Here is a 21,713-nt window from a genome sequence, read left to right as displayed (position 1 = left end):
GCGCACCAGTTACCCGGCGACCCCCGGCCAGTGACACGGCAACCAGCGCCAAAGGGGTGGGGGAGATGGAGGAAGAAAGAAAGTCAACGCACAGTAAAGGAAGACAAAAGAGAGGAGTAAACGTGAACAGTGTAGGGACAGCAATCAGCACAGACACAGGGCGGTGGCCGTGGCCCGGCGGCAGTAACTCGCACAAACGACAGTGGCCGAATGCCTGTTTGAAAACAGAGCTTGTCAGACAGAATGAACGAGCTCCAGCCCACGCCGAACAGCCGAAGATGCAGCTGGAGTGTGAGGACATGGGGGAGCTTAAAGAAGAAAGGTGGGGAGAGCTGTGGCAGGCAGTCTCCAAGAGGAAGCCGGGACGGAGAGCCACGCTGCTGTCAGACCCGCTGTGGCCCAGAGCAGACAGGCCCACCGCGTGCCCGGGGGAGGAGGCAGACCTGAGCCCGCGGACAGCGCGCCGCCGCCAGCCAGGCCCGCGCTCCTCCTCGGCGCAGACGGAGCGCATCCCGGCTCTGACTTCAGACCCAGCCACGGAGCCAGATCCGAAGAGCTGCGAGGACCCCGCGTCGCCCTGACTCGCCACCTTCTCTGACGGCAGCACAACCGAGTTAGAGTAACGGGAAAAAGGGAAGAAATGGATTCCACAACCGAAAAATAACGAGGGAAAAACTCCATGTTTGGATATCAAGAAACTCTGAAATATCCCATACGTTTAAGAAAAAATAACGGAAATTTTTCAAAACATGTTGAACTGAACAATTCTACATTTAATAACAGCTTGGGAAATGCAGCCGAAGCGTTACTGACTCCGCAGCTATAAAGTCTTACGTGAGAGAAAAGAAGGAAGAAAAATAATGAGCTATGCATCCCTCTAAAGAAATTAGAACAAGAATAGCAAAGTACAGCTAAGCAGCAAGAATAGAAGGAAATAAAGATAAGGACGAATATTCATTCTCAAAAAATGGACAGACCACTGGTGAGACAGGTCAGAGCGCAGCTGTCCACCTGCACAAATGCTCAACGTAAAGCATTAGAACGGGACAGCTCTACAGCTCCCACAGATCTAAAAAAAAAAAGAATACGAGGAACAACTTTATGCCAATAAACTTGAAAAGCTGGACAAAATGGACAAATTCCCCAAAAATTGTATTTCCAAAACTAACTCAAGGTGGCGGAAGTGTCCTACAACCATGAAGGACATTGAATCAGAAGGCAGGTGTACCTCCCCCAAAGGGACTCGGAGTTCAGGTCACTGTGCAGGTGATTTCTCCCAAACAGCCAAGGAACGAACAGCCCCAGTTTCACACACACAACGCCGTGGAAGAGCTCATTCCACAGGGTGTCTTGGCACCAAAATTTGATTAGGGCAGCAGCTGAGCAGATTTCAGACCCTAGACAGAGATGCAAAGTCCTAAACAAAACCTTAACCTAGACCTACCAGTGTACAGGAGGGTAACAGGGCAAGACCACGCTGGAACGTTTCCAAGAGTGAAAGGTTTAACTCTGGATGGTCCCTTGGTGTCACTGACTGCACCAGCGATTACAAGGAGAAGGACCACGGCAAGCTCTTAGGTTCTGGTGACGTCCAGCATCCATGCACAGAACGGACAGACTGACACCCGAAGGAGAAATCTCACACGACCATGAGAATGGCTACACGTAAACATGGCAGGGATGGCTGGCAGCCACAGGACGGGCCGCACGTCAGAAAGCTGGCAGCTTCTTGCAGAGCGGACACCCCCCCCCCACGAACAGATCGCTCGTTCCTGAAGAGAAGTGGACACATGGCCCCCAAGCCCCGAACCCAGATGGCCACGGCAGCTCTGAACACATCAGCCCCGGACGCCCACCAACGGCAGGTTCGAAGCTCAGGTGTACGGTCTGTTCCTAAAACAGACACCCCGCAACAGGAGACGGAATCACGGGTCGCCGCGGGTGGCGCCCAGAGCACACAGCTGCCAGGACCCACGCGACCAGCCGAGGACCCTTCCGCAAGCAGGACCCAGACCTCCACGACCTCCCTCTTTGGGCAGAGGACGTGGACAGGCAGTGGCAGAAGGGTGTTAGTGAGCAATGGCAGGTGCAGAGGTGTCCGAGCTCACAAAGCCCACAAACCTCAAAGGGAAGAGGAATCAAGCAGGAAGAGCAAGGGTCCAAAGTAACCAGACCCACTGAAGTCCGGGGGTCGGGGCACAGGAGGCCGATCCGGGAATGCCAGCAGAGGGACACGGACCAGAGGCCGCCGCGATGGGGCGGTCACCAGGCAGTGGCACTGTCTGGAACCGATCCCTCTAGGACGTCCAGGAAACGGAGGCCTGCCTCCTCATGTCAGCCCTGCGGGCCTGGCTGGAGTTCCCGGGAAGAGCTCAGGGCTCTCCCGCCACCACGGAAAGGAGAGACCAGGAAACAAGACTGAGGCCAAAGCCAGTATCCTCGGGAGGCACCGCAGCCTTCCCCAAGACAGGCAAAACACGCATATCATCAGAAGAGGGCAGTTTCAATACAGCCAGCCGAGAAAGGGTTACCGTCTCCCAAAAGCTGCTGAGAGTCCAGTAGGGGGACAAACAAAGGAGAAAAAATTTCGGCAAAAGAGATGAACAGGAATTTGGCTTACGAGGAAGTACAAGTGGCCTGTGTTAGTAATCAGAGAAATTCAAATTAAAACCACAATACCATTTCACACCCACCGAGCTGGCAACAGTTGGAAGTCAGGCTGTGCTGCCGAGAAGCGGGGGCGGTGGGCACGCGGGGGGTGGGGGTGGGGTCCGGCTGGCAGGAGCACCCTGGGAACCCTCCTGGTAGTAAGCCGCCCTAGCAGCACAGCAGGGGCTCCCGATGACCGGAGACGCCCGCAGAGGAGGCTCGAGAACGCCCACAGGGCACGTCCGGCCCAAACCTGGAAGCAGCCACAGGTCCCCTGACAGAGCAGAGACTCGAGCTGTTGCCTTACAGGGGCCACCACACATCAGCTCCATGCCGCTCAGAAATGCACGGACTGGGCAAGAGTGAGCTGTGCAGACCAACGAAGAGTGGGGTCCCTTTTACGTAGTCTCCAAACGAGCAGAACAAACAACAGCCCGGAGGCAGAGCAGGGACCGTGCCGGGGAGGGGGGCTGCACCGGGACAGGTAGGTGGCATTCGTATAACCGCTCGCTGTTCTGTTTGTTCTACCCTGAAGCTCTTCACCCACCCCACACCCACAGAACCGCCAACACCCAGTACTGTCCAGCCCAGCCCCTGACATCCTGCCCCACGTCCTCCCCATCACACCAGAGTGGACTTCCTAGACCAGCTCTATGGGGGGGCTTGAAGGACCCCTCAGTGCATCCCCCACCTGCGGGCCACTTCCTCCAATGAAAGTTTCGGTGGAGCCTCTGGGGGGCACTGGCCAGGAGGGGCAAGAGTGCCCTCAAGGAGCAAAGTGAGAGGGCAGCCAGCCCAAGAGGTCCGGGGTGGGGGTGGGGATGACGCCGGGGGGAACAGACAGGAGGAGCATGGGGGTGTCCAGGATGACCCTTGGCTATGGGGACCGACACTGGGCCAAGTGCCCAGACGGGAAGGGGAGAGGAACCAGGCCTGGGGAGGGGTTTCTGAGCTCCCCTCAAGGCCCGGGCTTCCCGAGAAGAGGCAAGCAGGTGGGTCTGAAGTCCTCGGCCCCAAACCCTGGCCAATGCTGACCCTCAGGTCTCAGGTGGACACTGCATCCTCGGGGAGGCCCCAGCCATGTCTGGGAGCACCCACCCACTCCACTCGGCACAGCCAACACCCTGAGCTGCCAGCCCTGCGCTCCGGGAGGGCAGACCCTGGAGCCCCTACCACCGGCTCACACACCTGTTGAAGGAGCAGGGCAGACGGTGCGGGAACCCCTGTCCACTTCCTCTGGTCCCACCAGTAGGTCTCCCCAGGGACAGCTCCTCCTTGTAGCCCACCTGCAGCCCTCCCGGCCCCGCGACTATCCCAGAACCAGGCCCCGGGGTGAGTCTCTCACCCTCAACCTCAGAGCTTCCTGAGCAGGGACCACTGAGTCAGGAAGAAACCTGCAGAGCTTAAAGCTGGCAGGAGAGACAGGGAGCCTGCTGGTCTGGGTAGAGTCAGGATGGCCACAGCACGGCCTGGGGGTGAACCTGGTCCAGCTGTCACCACTGGGGACTGAGCGCTTCCCCACCAAATGGAGAGGGCAGTGACTTTTGCGGTGCCAAAATTAACAGCATGAAGCAAAGAGCAGTGTTTATGTACAAGGAAGTCCCTAAATTACAAAGCACGGTGCCAGCAGGTAAAGGGTGGCCACCCCGCCAGCAGGGCAGCAGGGGCAGAGCCAGTCCCTCAAAAGGAGGAAGGATGAAGGCGCACAATCACGGTCCCAGGTCCCAGACTTGTGTGTCCTCTGGGCACTGCGTGCCCTGAGAGCGACTCCAGGCCGCTCCAGCTTGGAAGCATGGCCGCACGCGAAAGGAGGTCTATGGAACCGGCGGAGAGAGGAGACACTAAGTCATCTCCACCGGCACCGCATCGGTAGGCAAGTGCAACGATGCCAGCTGGGAGCCAACCAGGTGAGCAGCTGGGACAGCCTCGGGGGACCGCGGGGCCTGAGAAACCCGGCGCGATTCTTCCGCTGCACGGGACGCGGAGCTCAGGGACCATCCTCGCCTCAGGGGCTGCTCGCAGGGAAGGCGCGTGCCCGAAGTGAGGCGCAAAGGTGACGGCCGGGGTGGGGGCCCCGAGTGGACTGTCCCGAGTGGGGATCCCGGAGTGGACGGCTCGGGCGCAGGCCCCGGGTGGGGGGGCCTGGCGTGGATGGTCCCCGATGGGGGTCCCACGGTGAACGGTCCCGGGTGGGGATCCTGGAATGGACGGTCCCGGGTGGACTGTCCTAGCTGGGGGCCCCGGGTGCAGGTCCCGGGGTGGGCGGTCCCGGGTACAGGCCCCGACGGGGGCCCGGGCGCGAGGTCCCCGGTGGCCGATCCCGGGTGGCCGGCAGGTGCGCGAGGGGACAAAGCGGCGGGCGGGCGGCGGCGTACCTGGGCACGCAGCTGGGGCTGGAGCCGTCCACTTCCCAGGTGGCGAACAGGTTCATGGGCACCGGCGTGTTGAGCGCGGCGGGCGGGCCGGCCAGGCCCAGGCGGCCCCGCTCGGCCATGGCGCCGGCCCCGCCGCTCCCTCGGCGGCCTGGGCTGCGGCCGGGCCGCGGACGCGCGGCGGGCGGGCGGGCGGGCCGGGCGCGCGGAGGGCGGCGGCGCGGTCACATGGCTGCCGGGCGGCGGGGACGGCCGGGCCGGCGTCGGACAGGCCCGCGGGCGGTGACCAAGCTGCGGCCGCCCCGCCCCGCCCCGCCCGCGCGCGCCCCCGCTGCGCGCTCCCTTCTCCGACGGCGCCGCCGCCGCCGATTGGCTGGGCGTGCGTGCGCTCGCCTCCTCGGTCCCAATCGCGGACCGCGGTGCGCTCACCGGAAGTGAGGTTCGCGCGCCCCCTCCCGCGGGGGCCGGGGGAGGTGTCCCCGCCCGCGGCCCCCGGGAGCGCGCGTCTGCGCCTGCGCACAGGCCCCGCCCCGCGTGCCGCGCCCCGCCCCCTGGGAGGGGCTGGAAGGGGCTGGGAGAGACCCCTAGGGTCCGCCTGCCGCCCAACGCCCCTCGAGATCCCCAGGGAGCACTTATTGTCCCCCTGCGTCTGCCGGGACTCTGCGCGTCCCCGGCATCCCGGTATCCTGCGCATCCTCCGAGTCTCCTCCCGTCCGCGCACTCCCCGTGTCCCCAGGCGCCGTCCTGTCCCCTGCAGTCCCCTGTGTCCCCCGCACCGACCCCTAGACCAACGGGCCTTCGCGCCTCTCATGTCCCCCGGAGCCTCGCCCGCCACTTGAACGCTCCTTGTCCCACCACGGTCTCCTTGTACCCTTCCCTGCACCGATTCCCTTGGCAGACCGCCGGATGGGGCGTGAAGCAGGAGGACCAGGGTCGCGGGCGGCACAGCCCCCTTGCCCCCTGCCCCCAAGGGGTTCCCGCCTGCGGACCCACTGGGGTGCCCCGAAGGCTCACTGTGGAGGTTGGTCCTCCACAAATCCCCTCTGGAGTGTCCTCTTTCTGCCTGAGCTTCCTTATTATCCAGCAATGCCCTTTCTGCGGTTTGTACACATGACAATGGACAAGAAGTCTGGGGTCAGTGGTGGTTCCCGGCCGTGGGGCTGCACAGTGAACTTGGGGACCCAGGCCAGGAGGAGGCAATGACCAGAGCTACCTGCCCGCTGGACTCACAGGGCAGGGAGGGTCTGAAAAGACCCTAGGAAAGAACATCTAGGTTTGGGGCGCAAGGAGGGGTCCCCTCCCCCTATCCTTTAGGCGGCGGTTCTGGTCAGTCACCAGATCTGCTGTTGAGGGTTAGGAGAAGCTTTTCTGGCATCTCTTCTGTTTCTTCGTAGCCACAGTATTCACAGTTGCTTTTCTCTCTGGTTCCTGTCTGGGTCTTGTTGTCTGTTGAAACAAGCCCAGCCCAGGCAAGCCCACTTTCTCTCCCCGCCCCCTCTTGGAGTTTACCATCCCAGCATCCCTGTTAGCCCTTTCTCCTGCACAAGACCCCAAGCGGGCTCCCTCCTTTGTAAGAGCTTGGCCTCCAGCTATGCCTCCCTATCTGGAGCTGCAAACAGCTGTGGCTGCTTAAAGCCAGGGTGGCACTTTGGAGAGAACAAGAGAATCTGTGTTCCCCACATGTTCCTGCTCCTTTGGGTGGTACAGCTGAAAGCCACACGGGGCTGTCTGTCCTCCGCCAGCTGGCTGGGTATTGTCTTACATGGCCGCCCCTGCCAGGCAGAGTGCCTGTGGGTCTCAAACCTATGAGATGGGGCGGGGGATGTTCAGAGAGTGGCTGGCAGCCCCTGGGAGGACAGGCGCCCACTGACCTCAGCACTTGGCGTGCTGTGGTGCCGGACGGCGAGAGCTGCAGTGCCCAGAAGAATGGGCCACCCTACACTTTGTGTCTCTGTGCACCGGCCTCACCCAGGAGAGGAGTACACCGGGGGGGTCAGGTGAGGAAATGTGGGGTGACTAAGCTGTGCGCAAGGGGGCTCAACACCAGCTGCCCTCCACAGTAGAGCTGAATCTCTCCTCTGTACCCAGCACCACTATGAGCCCTTCATGACGTCCCACCCCCATTGTACAGATGGGGAAACTGAGGTTATGCAGCTACTAAGGAGAGGAGCCAGGGTGTGGGCCCACACAGTCCAGCCTGGAGCTGCCCTGATAACCACTACAGTGCTAATGTTTAACTCCTTCTGTGAGGCAGGGGGGCGGGGACTGGAAACACCCTGTGTGCACTGTACCTGTGACTCTGTTTACATGTGTTTGTTTTTTAATGTGGGACCATATAGACACCAAAATGTTAGTGGTGGAGAGTCAGAGGGGACAGGTACCACTTTGGTGATCAGAGTCCTATTTTGGCCAGAGCCTGTTACAGACGTTGCCACCATCTGTATTTGAAAGTAACTCTGTGTTTGTCTTTCTCCTGTGGACTGGGGGTCCCAGGATGAGTGCCCTGAAAGCTGGAAGGACGCCACTCCAAATGGTGCAGTGACACACAAACCCCAAATGTCTGGAGCACATCTGCTCTTTCTGTCGGCTGTTTCTTTAAAACAGGAACTTGGTTAAAGAGAAACTTCTCTGGACAACGGAGGCTGCATAGTTGGGGAAGTAGCAGAGGAGAGGGCTGTCCAGAGCCCTGGGGTCCCAGGAGGGGTCCCTGAAAACCTTCGCTGAGGATCTAACAGTGCACCACCTGCCTGCCAAGTTTTTCAAATGAATTAAGGCCTCAGATTTCGAATAGTGTAGTAAGACTCCAGCTGTGTGGAAGCCCGCCCCCATCCCCGGATGATGAGATGCATGGAGGCTAGCAGCCCCTTCCTGCGGTCCCACCCATCATCGCTGGGGGTCCCTGCACCTGCGAGTCAGGGCTCTAGCGCTCTGGACCTCTGGCTCTTTGGAAATGCATTCATCTATCCAGCCTGAGTTAAGACAAATCACCCCAGGCATGGGATGTGATGAGGCCCCAGGCAGGGTGGCCCCCAGGGCCAGGAGCTCCCCTCCACATGCAGACACTGCGGGGCTTCAGTCGGGCAGGAACCGTGGTGCCTGTCTTCCCGTACCTGGAACACCTCGGGCTGGTGCGCGCAGAGCTGGGATAGAGGGTGTGCTGGCCCGGCCTCCTGCCTCACTCATGTGGGGAGGCCAGCGTGCACCTCTACACTGTGGCCTGTGGAGTGGCTCCAGCAGGTCAGATGAGGGCTGGGGCCTCCAGTGGGACCCGGGCACCGTTCAGCTGGATGGCTCCAGCCTGCTCCAGCCCGCAGCTTTGGATGGAGCTGCAGAAACCCCTTGGATGCAACCTCTGTCCCATCCATCCCTGTGGGTGGAAGACATCATGGGGCTGAGGCACCACCACTGAGGTAGGGTCAGGGCTCTTTGCACAGAGGACACAGCAGATCACAAGGAGTGGCCAGGGAGGCAATTCTCTTCCAGGGAAAGGACAGCTGGGACCAGGAATCCAGGAGCCTCCTGGAGCAGGGCAGGGGTGCCGGGGTCAGGAGCAGGAAGGCGCCTGCAGAGCGCCAGAGTCCAGGGTGTGTCCGAGATGCTCCGTGAAGGTGGGAGAGGACCGGGGGCACCTGATACAAGAGCGACGTGGGATGGATGGGCTCACCTTGAGGGCACCACCAACACTCCATCTGCTGACACTCGGCACAATACTGGAGGTTCATGGCCACTTCGACAGGCCTGCCTGCCTTGTTTACCTGTCCCCGCGAGACGAGACCGTGAGCTTCGTGAACCGAGACAGTGCCCGGCATCTCCCCTGGGATACCCTCCATTTGGCTGGCATGGCACAGGCATCCCCCTGACCGCTCCTGTTGCCTGACCGCTAAGGAAGCTAGAAACTCCATCAGGCGTCCCAGGTGACCCTTACAGAGTTCAAACATTTGTTCATTTAATAAATGATCGTCAGGCCAGTTTGCAACCCTAGGAACACAGAAAAGAAAAAGTGGAGCCCAGTTCTCACCCCTTGCACGCACATTCTCCCAGAGAGAGAATACGAATAGGTCAGCCAACACACAGAGCCTTGTGCTTCCAGACAGCGGGCGCTGTGCCTGGGACGGGTGGGTGGGAGGGCGGGCTAGGGCTGGGGACTGAAGGGCGCAGGGAGGGAGCCCCCTGCTGGGCTCAGTCTCTGGAGGGGTGGTGTACTCCCCGAGAATTTGGATCGGGCCTGCCCTCAGGCTGGTTTGCACTAAAAATTCCTACTCCCCATGTGCTCTGGGAGACCCTAAGCCAAGTTGTGATCCTGGAGTTCCAGGTTGGGGGGGGGTCCTGGGTGGCCAGCAGGGGGCAGCACAAGCCTGCCCAGGTGGGCCCCCCTTCAGCCCAGACTGTGCAGGGCTGTGCCCCAGAGAAAGGCACCCAGGCAGGGGGTGACAGCCCCAGAGGGGAAAGCCCGGGGCTTCAGATTGAAGAACCTCAGATGGTAGAGTTATCACCTACAGACGAAAACACATGTGGGTTCAAAATAAACACAAGGAGGAAGAACATACTATAAAAACAAAGACCACCGAGGATTTCTATTTCAAAAAAAGTTTGTGAAGTTCAGAGGGTGGGTGATAATAGCAGATTAGGTGCAGCTGAAGACAGAATCAGTGCAGTCGGAGACGGTGTGCTGGAGTCAGCCAGGCCGACAGGCCGTGAGAGAGGCTGAGAAGGCGCAGACGGCTGCGAAAGTCGAGGGCGGACATGTGCTCAGAGTCAGGCAGTGTGGAGGCCACCTCGCCAGCGAGAACCCTCGGAGTCTTGCAGCTCCAGGCATGAGCGTCTTGAGCCAGCGAGCAGAGGAAATAGCAAGTATAGGGGTCCCACAGCCAGAACTGGAGTCCCTCTGACCCCCAGCAGAACAGGACTGTGGGAGGAGGGAGAGAGGTGCCCAGCTGGGAGCCCAGCAGCCCCAGGTAGGGATGGGGGTCTCCAGGCTTATTCTTGCTGTGCTGCGAGAAACCACGGGGGCGTCTGCACGGTGGGGAGAGATGCTGTGCGTCCTGCTTCTGAAACACGCCTGTTCTGGGGAGACTGGGTCCTGGGGCAGATTGGATGCGGGACACCAGTGGGAGGTACGAGACGAGGTGGGACTGAATCACAGGTGGCATGGATGTTGGAGGAAGTCTCCGCAGGATGGGCAAATGGACCATAAGGACATGTTAGGAGATGGGATGGAGGTGGTGGCTGAATGCCCTTTGCCACAGGGGAAGGTGACAAGGTTAAGGGGCACAGAGATAGTGTAACATTGATACACAAAGATAACAGTGTATGGGGCAGGGGGAGGGAACAGCTCAGTGGTAGAGCGCCTGCTTAGCATGCACAAGGTCCTGGTTCAATGCCCAGTGCCTCGGTTTAAAAATAAAAAAATAAATAGTAAAATAAAATAGCAAAACACTTAGAAGCTAGAAAATGTTCCAGTTCTACTCAGGGAAACGAAAGAGCTTTGCTCACTCCTTTAACCTGTACCTGAACTGTGATCGTCGTCAAAAGGCCCATGTGGAAATAGTCAAATTAACTCTAAGATGTTTCTGAAAAAGGGAACGTGAGCACATGGCCAGGATGCTTTTGCCAAAGAAGGGGGAGGGGACCACGCCTGTTACAAGGACGGTGCGACTGACGTCACCAGTCTGCATCCACAGAACCAAGCTGAGAGCCCGGAGACAGGCCAGGATCATGTGCACGCTGGGGTATGCTGAAAGCTGTGTGTCAACCATGGGAAAAGACGGGTTACACAGCACACGGTATTGAGGGGGAGGGAGCAGCTCAGAGGCAGAGCCTGCTCAGCACGCATGAGGTCCTGGGTTCCGCCCCCAGTGCCTCTGTTAAAATAACCAAGTAACTAAATAAATAAAGTTGAATACGTGCCCCAAATAAAACAAAAACAGAAACAAACACAATAGATGGTATTGAGGAGACTGGCTAGACTTTTGTGTTTAACTGACCCTTTATCTTACTTCTTACATGAAAATAAATTCCAAATGAAGCAGGAAGTTTAATCATGGAATAGGAAACTATCAAAGCTCTAGAAAAAATTAGAAAAAGTGGTTTATAGTCTTGGAATGAGGAAGGCCTTGACAAGCAAGTCACAGAACTCTTAGGGACAAGACTAATAACTTTGTCTATGTTCTTAAAGAAAAGTCCAAGGACAACAAACTGGGAAAAAATGGCAACAGATACATTAAAGGGCTAATTTTCTTAATCCATGAAGAGCTCTTGCAAATCAGTAAGAGAAAAAAAGAACCTCTTAGAAAAATCTGCAGAAGGTACGGTCCCCATTTCACAGTGACTGTTAAAGATTAAATTGTATAAAGCTACAATCCAATAAATTTTAAGGGGGAACGGGTAATAGATACATAGCACCCCTCCTCGTGATTTTGATACGCGACGCGGTGATTGGTGCCCCGAGGGATTTACATCTGGGTCTCCGTGGTTTACTGGGACCTCTTACAGCTGCGCCTTCAGTGGCACCACGCTGGCGGCTTGAGCTGGCCCTGACGGGAGGGCTCACATGACAGACATTGGCCGGGCTTAATTTATTGCTTTATGTATTGCCAGACTTCTCAGAGACAGCACCCCGGGGGCTCACCTCGCAGGAGCCTGGCTCTTGGTCTCCTCACCCACTGCCAGCTCCCCTGCGGCCTGTGTGGGTTTCTGTGTGTGTGTCCTGTCTGACTGTATCCCTTCAGGGCCAGGAAAGTGATTTTTTTTTAAAAGAACTAAGCCCAGGTGCAGATGCCCCACCTCCTGGAACACGAGAGAGAGGCGGGCAGCAGGTGTGGCAGTTTTCCTCCTGCCCCCAGGACCCTCGCGGAGCTCTGACAGCATCTGAGCCCACCAGAGGTGAGAGACCTGGGATTCCATGCCTCGGCCGGCCCCCGACACCTCACAGGAAAGGTGCAGTGGGTGCCAGCTGCATTTGACAGGAAGGAGGCATTGGATGACGGCAGCCTTGGCCAGGAGTGCAGGACACGGACGGGGCGTCCCGGATGGACGGGGCGCTCACGTTGCCAGGCAGGCTCCCTGGGGGTCTGTCAGCCCTGACTCTGCGCCTGCATGACGCTGGCCTCTGTCTGGCCACTGCGTCCAATGCCAGGTCTTCTTAACTTTGGATCAGCAGGTGGCTCCCACCCCTTCCTGCAGACTCCTGGGCTCCTCCTGCCAACGGCCACCCCCTCCCTCATCTCCTCTGGGCTGAAGAGGAGCTGCAGTAGACTTGACCCTGCATCTCTTTCAAGGCCAGGCCAGAAGAGGCTCCCAGCTTCCCCGTGGCACTCTCTCCCTCTGTTATGGCCTGAACTGTGAACTCCCGGATTAAAGCTCTACCCCCACTGGGACCGTGTTTGGAGATAAATAAGATTAAATGAGGTCAGAAGGGTGGGGCCGTAATCTGGTAGGACTGTGGCCTTCTAAGAGGAGGAGAGAAACACCTCTCCCCTGTCCTCTCTCTTTGCCCACCGAAGCAGCCGCCATGCTGTAAGGAAGCCCAGGCCAGAAGGAGAGGCACGGGCAGGTGTCCCAGCTGGCAGCCGGCACTCAGCACTGGTGCAGACAAGTTAAGCGAGTGGTTCTCGGAGGGTCCCAGCCTGGCCTTCCCACTGTGGAGCAGGAGCAGACATGACCCTGCCCACGGAGCCCTGATCAGATGCAGATTCCAGAACAAGATACATGTCGTCCTTGGAGGTGATTTGAAAAAAAAGGAAAAAACCCAGCTTTATTGAGGAAGAATTCTTATACCACAAAGCCCACCCATTTAGTGCACACAATTAAATTATGCTAGTAAATGTATAAAGCCGTGCAACCATCGCCCCGTTGCGATTTTAGAACACTCTCAGCCCCCCGCGATTCCCTTGTGCCTGCACGCAGTCAGTCCCTCTTCTCACCCCCTACCCCTGACAACACCGTCGGCTTTCTGTCTCCACAGATTTGCCTTTTCTGGGCATTCCACAAGAATGAAATCGTATCAGACGTGGCCTTTCGTGTCCGACCTCTTTCTCTGGGCACAGTGTTTCCAAGGTTCCCTCAAACTCTAGCTCATACCAATACTTTGTCCCTTCCGGGACCAGCCGAGCAGTACTCTGTGGTTAGGACCTACTGCCTTTTCTCTGTCCACTCATCAATTGGCAGACATTCGGGCTGTTTCCAGTGTCTGGTAATGTGAGTGACGCTGCTGTGAATACTCGTGTGCACGTCCTTGTGTGGCCGTAGGCTTTCGGTTCTCTTGGGCAGATTCCTGGAAATAGAACTATTGGGTTCTATCATAGATCTTAATAGGTTAAACTGTTTTTTTTTAATTTGTTACTATTTTTTAAAATTGAAGTACAGTCGGTTACAATGTGTCAAGTTCTGGTGTACAGCATTGTGCTTCAGTCATACATGTACATACCTATATTCCTTTTCATATTCTTTTTCATTATAGGTGACTACAAGATATTGAATGTATTTCCCTGTGCTATACAGAAGAAATTTGTTTTTTATCTATTTTATATATAGTAGTTAATATTTGCAAATCTCAAACTCCCAATTTTACCCTTCCCACCCCCTTTCCCCATAGTAATGGTAAGTTTGTTTACTGTATCTGTGAGTCTATTTCTGTTTTGTAGATGAGTTCATTAGTGTCTTCTTTTTTCTTTTTTTTTTAGATTCCATAGATAAGCGATATCATATGGTATTTTTATTTCTCTTTCTGGCTTACTTCACTTACAATAACATTCTCCAGGTCCATCCAAGTTGCTGTAAATGGCATTATTTTATTCTTTTTTATGGCTGAGTAGTATTCAATTGTATAAATATACCACATCTTCTTTATCCAGTCCTCTGTCAATGGGCGTTTAGGTTGTTTCCATATCTTGGCTATTGTAAACAGTGCTGCTATGAACATTGGGGTGCATGTATCTTTTTGAATTAGAGTTCCCTCCAGATATATGCCCAGGAGTAGGATTGCTGGATCATATGGTAAGTCTATTTTTCATTTTTTTAGGTATCTGCATACTATTTTCCACAGTGGCTGCACCAAACTGCATTCCCACCAGCAGTGCAGGAGGGTTCCCCTTTTCTCCACAGCCTCTCCAGCATTTATCGTTTGTGGACCTTTGAACAATGGCCATACCTATTGGTGTGAGTTAATAGGTTAATCTCTTAAAGACCCTCTTAAGACTTTACGAAATGGCCAAACTCCTTTTCCAGAGTGACTGCACCGTTTTACATTCTCACCAGCAGTACTTGAAGGTTCGTGTTCTCTGACTCCTCACCAACACGCGCCTGTCGTTTTCATTAGAGCCGTCCTGGTGGGTGTGAAGTAATGTCTCACTGCTGTTGAATTTGTATTTGTGTGATGACTGATGATCTGAGCATCTTTTCATGTGCTTATTGGCCACGGGTGTGTCTTCTCTGATGAAACAGCTCTTCAAATCTTTTCACTGAGTTATTTGTACACTTCTTATTGAATTGTGAGAGTTCTTTACATATTCTGGATATGTGTCATTTATCAGACATATGATTTACAAATATTTCTCCCCGTCTGTGTTCTGTATTTTCATTTCCTTTATGGTGTCTTTTGAAGAGCAAAGTTTTAAATTTTGATACAGTTCAGTTCAACAGGGATGTCGACAAGGATGTGGGGACAGGCGTGGACGACGTTTCCAACGGTGAAGCCGGGGAGAGGGGCGCCTGACGGCAGAGGAAGTGACAGACTCAGTTGAGTCAGGGGCACACGCAGCCCTGGGGATGAAAAGCTGCCAGTAAAATGGAGTGGTCATGTGGTTTTAACGTTTTCACGATGTGGAGAAAGCTCACCGCGTCTGACTGCACGGGAAATCGGGATGTGTAGCTGCAGCCACAGCACCCAGGTCCGGGTGACACAGAGATGAAGCACCGCGGCAGCCCTCCTGCTCCTGCCCGGGCGCTCCTGGGCCCTGAGAGTAAGGGGCACCTTTGCACTTTTTTAATTTTTAAAATTGAAGCACAGTCAGTTATAATGTGTCAATTTCTGGTGTGCAGCTGAATTTTTCAGTCATACACGTACACACATAGATTCATTTTCTGATTCTTTTTCATTGTAGGTTACTGCAAGTTATTGAATATGGTCCCCTGTGCTGTATGTATTTAAATATTAATTTTTTTCTGTGTCCCCCACTATGAAAATTATGTACCAATAAGCCAGGACACGAGCTAAAATGTTGGAAAAGGAAAGGAAACAGCCAGGGCTTTAAACACAGATCAGCAAATGACATTCACGGGTAATTCACAAAAGGCGGAACACTGATGTTCAACCTTGGTGCTGCTTGGATTAATGGAGGAATGAGTTCTGGTTTCCCATAGAGCTTTCTTTGCTTTCCTAATGTTCAATAATTAGCAAAAGTGATTTTGGTACTTGAAAGCAACAGTATTTCTCAAGCCAAAGAAACAAAGTCCAGTGGAATTGGGCCCCGAATGCTGGGTTTTGGGTTTTGCACTGTAACAAGTGCAGAGGTGGGAGGGATGGTGCAGTTTCGAGCAAAAAGAGGCCCGAGTGCCATGGTAGTTTTGAACGATTTGTGTTGGTGGTGTGGGACACAGGAGAGAGGGATGTCTGGGGGCCCCTGATCTTCAGGTGTCCAGGGGCGAGCTTCCCCTGTGGGGGGTGGGCCTGGCTGGCTGCTGAGAGAGCTGCAGGGAGGGCAGCCTGGGAGTGACCTGGTGACCACTTGGGTTTGGTGGAGGAGGGGAAGAGAGAAGTTAAACCAACCTCAGGTGTGGAAACTGAGAGCCTCCCCCAGGAGAAACAGCAGTTCCTGAAGGGGACCCAGTACAGAAAGCACAAGAAACACACAAAGGAAAAACAGACAATGTCTGGGGTGTGGAATCGGAGATGAGGAGCTTGGTTCTGCCAAGGGGCACTGAAGCATCACACAGACGCAGCACCTCTCCCAGGAAACGTCCAGACACTGCAGACCAGTGACCCCACCCCCAACGTGTCTGTTAAGGGGTAATTTTAGCTGGGATGGGCTGGAATTAACTGGAGGCACAGAGAGGGGCAGATTCACCCCAAGGGCTGCCTGGGTGGGGTGGATGGAGGAGGGATGTGAGCTCCGGAGGAGAGCAGGTGCCTGGTCATCCTTGTCCACCGAGGAAAACAGACCCACCCAGCAGATAACCAGAAGGCGTCTCCCCTTTGGGCCAGAGGATTATGTGTTTGTACATGAGATTAAATTGTGCAGCAGGCTGGGGTTTGCAAAAACTGGTCCAGCTCTTCTAGTAACATTGAGTGCTGATCTGTCTCACTTAGTATGACGCTGGGGCAGGGGCTGTGTCACCGCTGTTGTGTCCCCTCCCCAGGTCCTTTCCTTCTCGGGACATGTGTTGGGGTCACTGGGGTTAGCTGACGCTCAGAGACATGAAGACATCCAGTAGACCCTGGTCCTTGACCTCGGGGTCTGCTCCCCAAGGACACCCAGCAAGGAGGAGCCAGGCACTCCTGTAGGTGGCTCTCTTGGACCCTCTAGACCTGTGCCTGACAGCTGACCCAGCCTCAGTGTAGCCCCAGGGACAGTCAGGGAGGCCACACCTTGGCAGTCCACAGCCTCAGAGCCGGGAACGGTGTAGCAGCCAGGTCATCTTCAGACCCTTCATTTGCCAAGTCCGATCCTTACAGACTTGGAGAGGAAACGCATACTCATTAACTTGGCCTTGACACCTGTCTTGTGCTGGTAAGGAACAGGGATTCCCAGCTTGCTAAGCTGTAAGCTGTCGGCTGCGACTCTCCCTGGCCCACCTGGTCGCTTCTGCATGTGAACCTCTTCCTAACAACTGAAGAGGTGCCTTCTCTGAGCAGGTGGGACTAGGAAAGTTTCCGTCCCCAAAAGGCAGTGGCCACAGCCATGGCCCTGCCCCTCCACCCGCAGGCTCAGGACCCTTTCGATATCTTCAGTAACTTTCTGGCAGGCTGAGAATTCAGGCCTCGGAGGAGCTGTAGGAAGGAGTCAGGCCTCCATCCACTCTGCCCAGGGCAGGGGCCAGAGAGGAGCTAGTGGGGCAGCTGAGAGGTGGGATATGGGGGCCCTTGGCTTCTGTGGTGGAAGATGGGCTCCCCCCGCACACCCAGGTCGCACATGACAGGGTACAGGGGTTTGTATCCTGAGCAGTCTGTAATCATAACGATGTCCATGGACGCAGGCTCCTGGTCCCCTCAGAGCCAGGCTGGAGGTACCGCCACCCCTGTCATGCAGATGAGGAGACAGAAGCCAGGAGAACTCGCCCACGGCCACGGAGCTGGAGAGCGACCCAGGCGCAGAGCCTGGCCTGGCTCTCTCACCTCGCTGACGCTGCACATGGGAGTGTTGTCAGTGCATCGGGACCTGTTTTGACCTGGTGTGGAGGGTGACACACACGGGGACAGCTGCCTTTGAAAGACAAGGCCGAGAAACAGGAAAGCAGAGACCCTCACAGAGCCTGGAGCTGAGCCCGGAGTCCTATCCATGCCCCAATGCGTCATGGTGGGCCCTGGCCTGGGTGACTGACAGGTGGAGAGTAAAGTCTCCCCGAATAGCAGAAACATCGCCCCGAGCCTCACGGTTTCTCTTCACAATGATCATCACTTATTCCAGAATTACCAGGTGTGCCAGGAAACAATTTCACATAAACCAGGAATTTATGCCAGACATAAATCCCGAGGTCACGAGACTGGACGTACCAGAACAGACCGTAGTGGGATTAATATGTTCAAGAAAATGAACGAAAAAAATGCAAAATTCCATCAGAGGATTGAAATCGAAAGAAAAAGAACTGCATGGACATTCTAGAACTGAAATACAAAGTGACTGAAATGAACAACTGAATAGATGGTTTTAAAAGCAGACTATACGCAGCAGAAGAGCGGATTAGTGAAATGGAAATTATGTAAGTAGAAAATGCCCAGATGAAGCAAGGAGGGGAAAAAGGAGTGAAAGTACAAAGTGGAGTATGGGGCACACAGGGCACAGAGAGAACCTGACACAGGTGTCGCTGGAATCCCGGAAAGAACCCCAGAAAGTAAGCGAGAATGGCGCAGAAGCAATTTTGAATATTGGCCCAGGATTTTTAAAAAACAGTGAAAGACAAAAAGCAATAGATTCAAGATGTTGTATGTGTATTTTAACTAGCATAAATATAAAGAAAATATATTCAGGAACATCCCGGTAAACTGCTGAAAATCAAAATTTTAAAAGCATCCAGGAAAAAATGGTACATTACCTTCAAAGGACAACAAAAAAGATTCAAAGCAAAAAATTTTCTTTAAACAGAAATAGTGGAAGCAAAGAAGACAATGGAATGAGCCTCGAAAGTGCTGAGAGAAAGTGACCGACAGCCTCTGATTCTGTGTTGGAGCCCAGCTGCGCAGGCCCCTCCTGCTGGACCCTTGTCCCCTCTCCAGCTGCCCCAGCTGCTCCAATCGGCAGCCCCACCCCCCAAGGCAGCATCTAGGCTGCAGGGTCCCCTGTTCACCCCACGCTCTGGGACGCCCCCCACCCTGGGGTCCACGCTTGGCACCGTGGATTTCTGCAGCCAGGGTGAGGGGTGGGCTCCCTCTTCTCGGCGCCTCCATCTCCCCATGGCACCCTGGCGCTCTCCTGGCAAGGCGCCCAGGATGACCCCACCCCTCTCCCCGCAGGATGGGGAGGAGAAGCCTGTTCCCTCGGGCTCCCTGCAAGGAAACAGCATCACAGAGGTAGGGCAGCGCTGGTCCAGCCCGGCCATCTGGGTGGGTCCGGCACCTCACCTGCCCTTGAGTGTGAGGAAGCTGAGAGCCCTCTGCTCTTACTGGGGTGCTCAGCTGGGCGGGGAGTCCCATCCCCCACCTGGGACGGCCTTGCCTCCTTCTCTCTGTCCCAGTGACAGGTGGGGGGAGTGTCAGACAGAGCCACCTCCACATCCCCTGCTTCCTTCTTGGCAGCTCATCTGGGGCTGGCCTGGTTCAGGGTTCACTTAGAGTCTGTTCTGGAACATTCTCCTCTGCTGTGTGGGTAAATGAGACTCTCAGTGCCTTCTGCATCTGGTTCCTCTCTCATGCTGGCGGGATCCGGGTCCTGGAGCTGGTCTGAGAGCTCAGGGACGTTGCTGGGACATCTGATGCCATGTGTACGTGTCAGGTTGGGTAAGGTGGGTGGCCTGTGGTTCTTCTCGCCTTGTTCCCAAGTCCTCCCGCCTTGCGTGTTTGCTGGGCTTCCAGATGGAGCTGATGCAATGACGGCTGCTTCTGTCCTGCTGCTCCGGGCTCCATCACCATGGGAAGCCAGCCGCCACTCTGTGAGGACACGCAAGTGGCACCGCGAGGGGCCCACCAAGAGCCACACTAGGGAGCTTGGAAGCAGACCCTCCAGTTCCACCCAGGTCGTCAGAGGACTGCAGCCCTGGCGGACAAGCTGACTGCAGCCTCGTGGGAGACCCCAGGCCAGAATGACCCAGATCCCTGACCCTCAGAAACAGCATGAGATAATAAATGTTTGTAATTTTAGTCTATGTGCTGCTGAAGCGAGCACTAAATGCACTAAATGTTTGTAATTTTCAGGTGCAAAATTTTGTGATCATTTGTTATGCAGCAACTGGTGATTAATTTACCCAAAGTTGGCCAAAATATGGAGCCACATTGGACTAGGGGACAGTAATTTCATAGGACAACTTGGGGGGATGTTGAGGGTATGCCTCCTTGGAGTCTTCCTTGGGGAACGTCCACTTGTGCCCAGGGACACAAAGACCAGGGTCATCTCTGCGGCTCCCCGGTTTGCTCAGCCCAAGGTGGGTGACAAAAATTCTGCTCTGTTCTTCCAACAAAACACTATACAGCAGCGACAAGGAATGTCTCCAGGTAAATAAATCTCAGAAACACTGATGAGAAAGAAAAGCACCCTGTGGAAGGTTAGATACGAGGTTATTTATGTACAGTTTAAAAACACGCAAACCATAATGTCCATTGTTGTTAGCCACTATATATAAAAATTGATTTAAAAAAATAGTTTCTTCTGTACAGCACAGGGAACTATGTTCAGTATCTTGTAATAACCTTTAATGAAAAAAAGAAAATGAATATATGTGTGTGTATGCATGACTGCGACGTTGTGCTGTACGCCAGAAACTGACACATTGTAACTGACTGTACTTCCTTTAAAAAATACTAAATATAGAATATAATGTCCGTTGTTTACAGACAGTATAAAACTTGCCTGGCACTAGTGCTGGCCTGGGAACAGGCAGGGTTACCCTTGAGCAGGGGGCAGGAGGGAAATGGATTCTGGGCACACTCAGGGGCTGTGTTCCTCACCAACGAGACTCAACAAACCCGAGCAAGACAAGCAAAACAAGCTGAGAGAGATGACCCAAAGGGCGAACGTGGGAAGCACTGGCCTTTGGTGGCTGAACGATTTGCTGCTCAGTCTCTTCCTGTTTTCTCTCTGCTTTTAGGTATGCTTTAGGTATTTTTATTAACAAATTAAAAGAAAAGCCACTCGTCTAGGACTTTCAAAGCACGGACGTTGTTCTGGACTTGGCTTCTCGGGTGGCCTTGCAGGTTGTCACATCCATGCCTGTCTCCTAGCTTAGCTGGCGTGTGGGCAGCCACCTGGCCCTGGCAGGTGAGGCAGTGGTGAGGATGGAGGCTGCACACTGAGGACGGGGCTCGGGTGCCGGCCACCCTCCTGGTCACAACAGAGACCCACCAGAGATTTTCAATACCTCTTGTACCTGATTCTGTAACCCAGCAGGACCCTATGGGCCTTCTGGGAACAGACACCCCCCCTCCCCAGCCATGTCCTCTGCCTGCCTCTTGTAGTTTTCTGTAGGAAAACTTAGTCTCCTAGGCTCCCCAAGTTCCAAAGAGTACCTTTGATCAGAGAAGTGAGAAAACGCAGAAAGAAAGGAAAACACTCACGCAAGACAAAATAATCATAGTTTAATCATGATCATCATTAAATAAAGCCAACGACCTCTAGCGCCCCCTCCAGGGCTACAGACCACATTTGGAGCCTCGTCCTTGGAGCCGTTTTGCAGGTACTGAAACCCCCACCAGGTGGAAGCAGCTAAGTGCCTGCTGCCCACAAGCGCGGAGACCCCAGATGGGCTGGAACCGGGAGGTTGATGATGGTGACTCCCGATGACCTCTCCACCAGCCAATCAGAAGAATGTCCACGAGCTGATCATGCACCCATGGACCCCCTCCCTCACCCTGTCTTTAAAGTCCTTTCCCTGAAAGCCCTCAGGGAGTTCAGGCCTTTTAAGCACTAGCTGTCCGGACTCCTTGCTTGGCACCTGCAATAAACCCTGCACTTCCCTTCACCGCAACCCGGGGTCAGTTGGTTGGCATTACTGCCCGTGGGCGAGAGGACCAGAGCTCGGTCCAGTGACAATTCCAGGAGTCTTTCAGCTTTGTTCCTACTTTCAGCATGTAGCGCTACTTGGAACGTATTTATAGAGCTGCTTGAGGCTGGGATTCAGTTTACCCTTTTCCTCCTCTAAATGGAAATCCCAACACCATTGAAGAGTCTGTCTTTTCCTCAGATGACTTGAGGCCGTCATCTTTCTGTGTATAGTTGGGTCTGTCTACAGAAGGGCAATTTTCCTCTCCTTGAGTTTCCTTTCTTTTAGAATTTTCTTGACCATCCTTGACTTATCTCTTCCAGACGACTTTAGGATCAGCTAGTCAAG

At 54.9% G+C, this 21,713-nt stretch overlaps 1 protein-coding gene across 5 annotated transcripts in view; it reads right to left on the bottom strand.

Annotated features, from left to right (window-relative positions):
- PACS2 (phosphofurin acidic cluster sorting protein 2) overlaps positions 1–5,338 on the bottom strand; it is a 55,711-nt gene extending 50,373 nt beyond the window's left edge. For 2 of the 5 annotated variants that reach the window (XM_032482854.1, XM_032482857.1), the window contains exon 1: positions 5,025–5,335. In XM_032482854.1, coding sequence (XP_032338745.1) covers positions 5,025–5,143 — 119 coding nt within the window. In that variant the 5' untranslated portion in view covers positions 5,144–5,335. Of the gene's footprint in view, positions 1–5,024 lie in introns of all 5 variants that reach the window. The other 3 variants (XM_032482858.1, XM_032482855.1, XM_032482856.1) reach the window with 3 other exon arrangements.
- Between the last annotated feature and the right edge of the window lie 16,375 nt (positions 5,339–21,713).

This window comes from Camelus ferus, chromosome 6 (assembly GCF_009834535.1).
Source record: "Camelus ferus isolate YT-003-E chromosome 6, BCGSAC_Cfer_1.0, whole genome shotgun sequence".
NCBI classification, from domain to species: Eukaryota; Metazoa; Chordata; class Mammalia; order Artiodactyla; family Camelidae; genus Camelus; species Camelus ferus.
The sequence above is the reverse complement of the archived record's forward strand: the minus strand, read 5'-3'. Positions and strand labels throughout refer to the sequence as shown.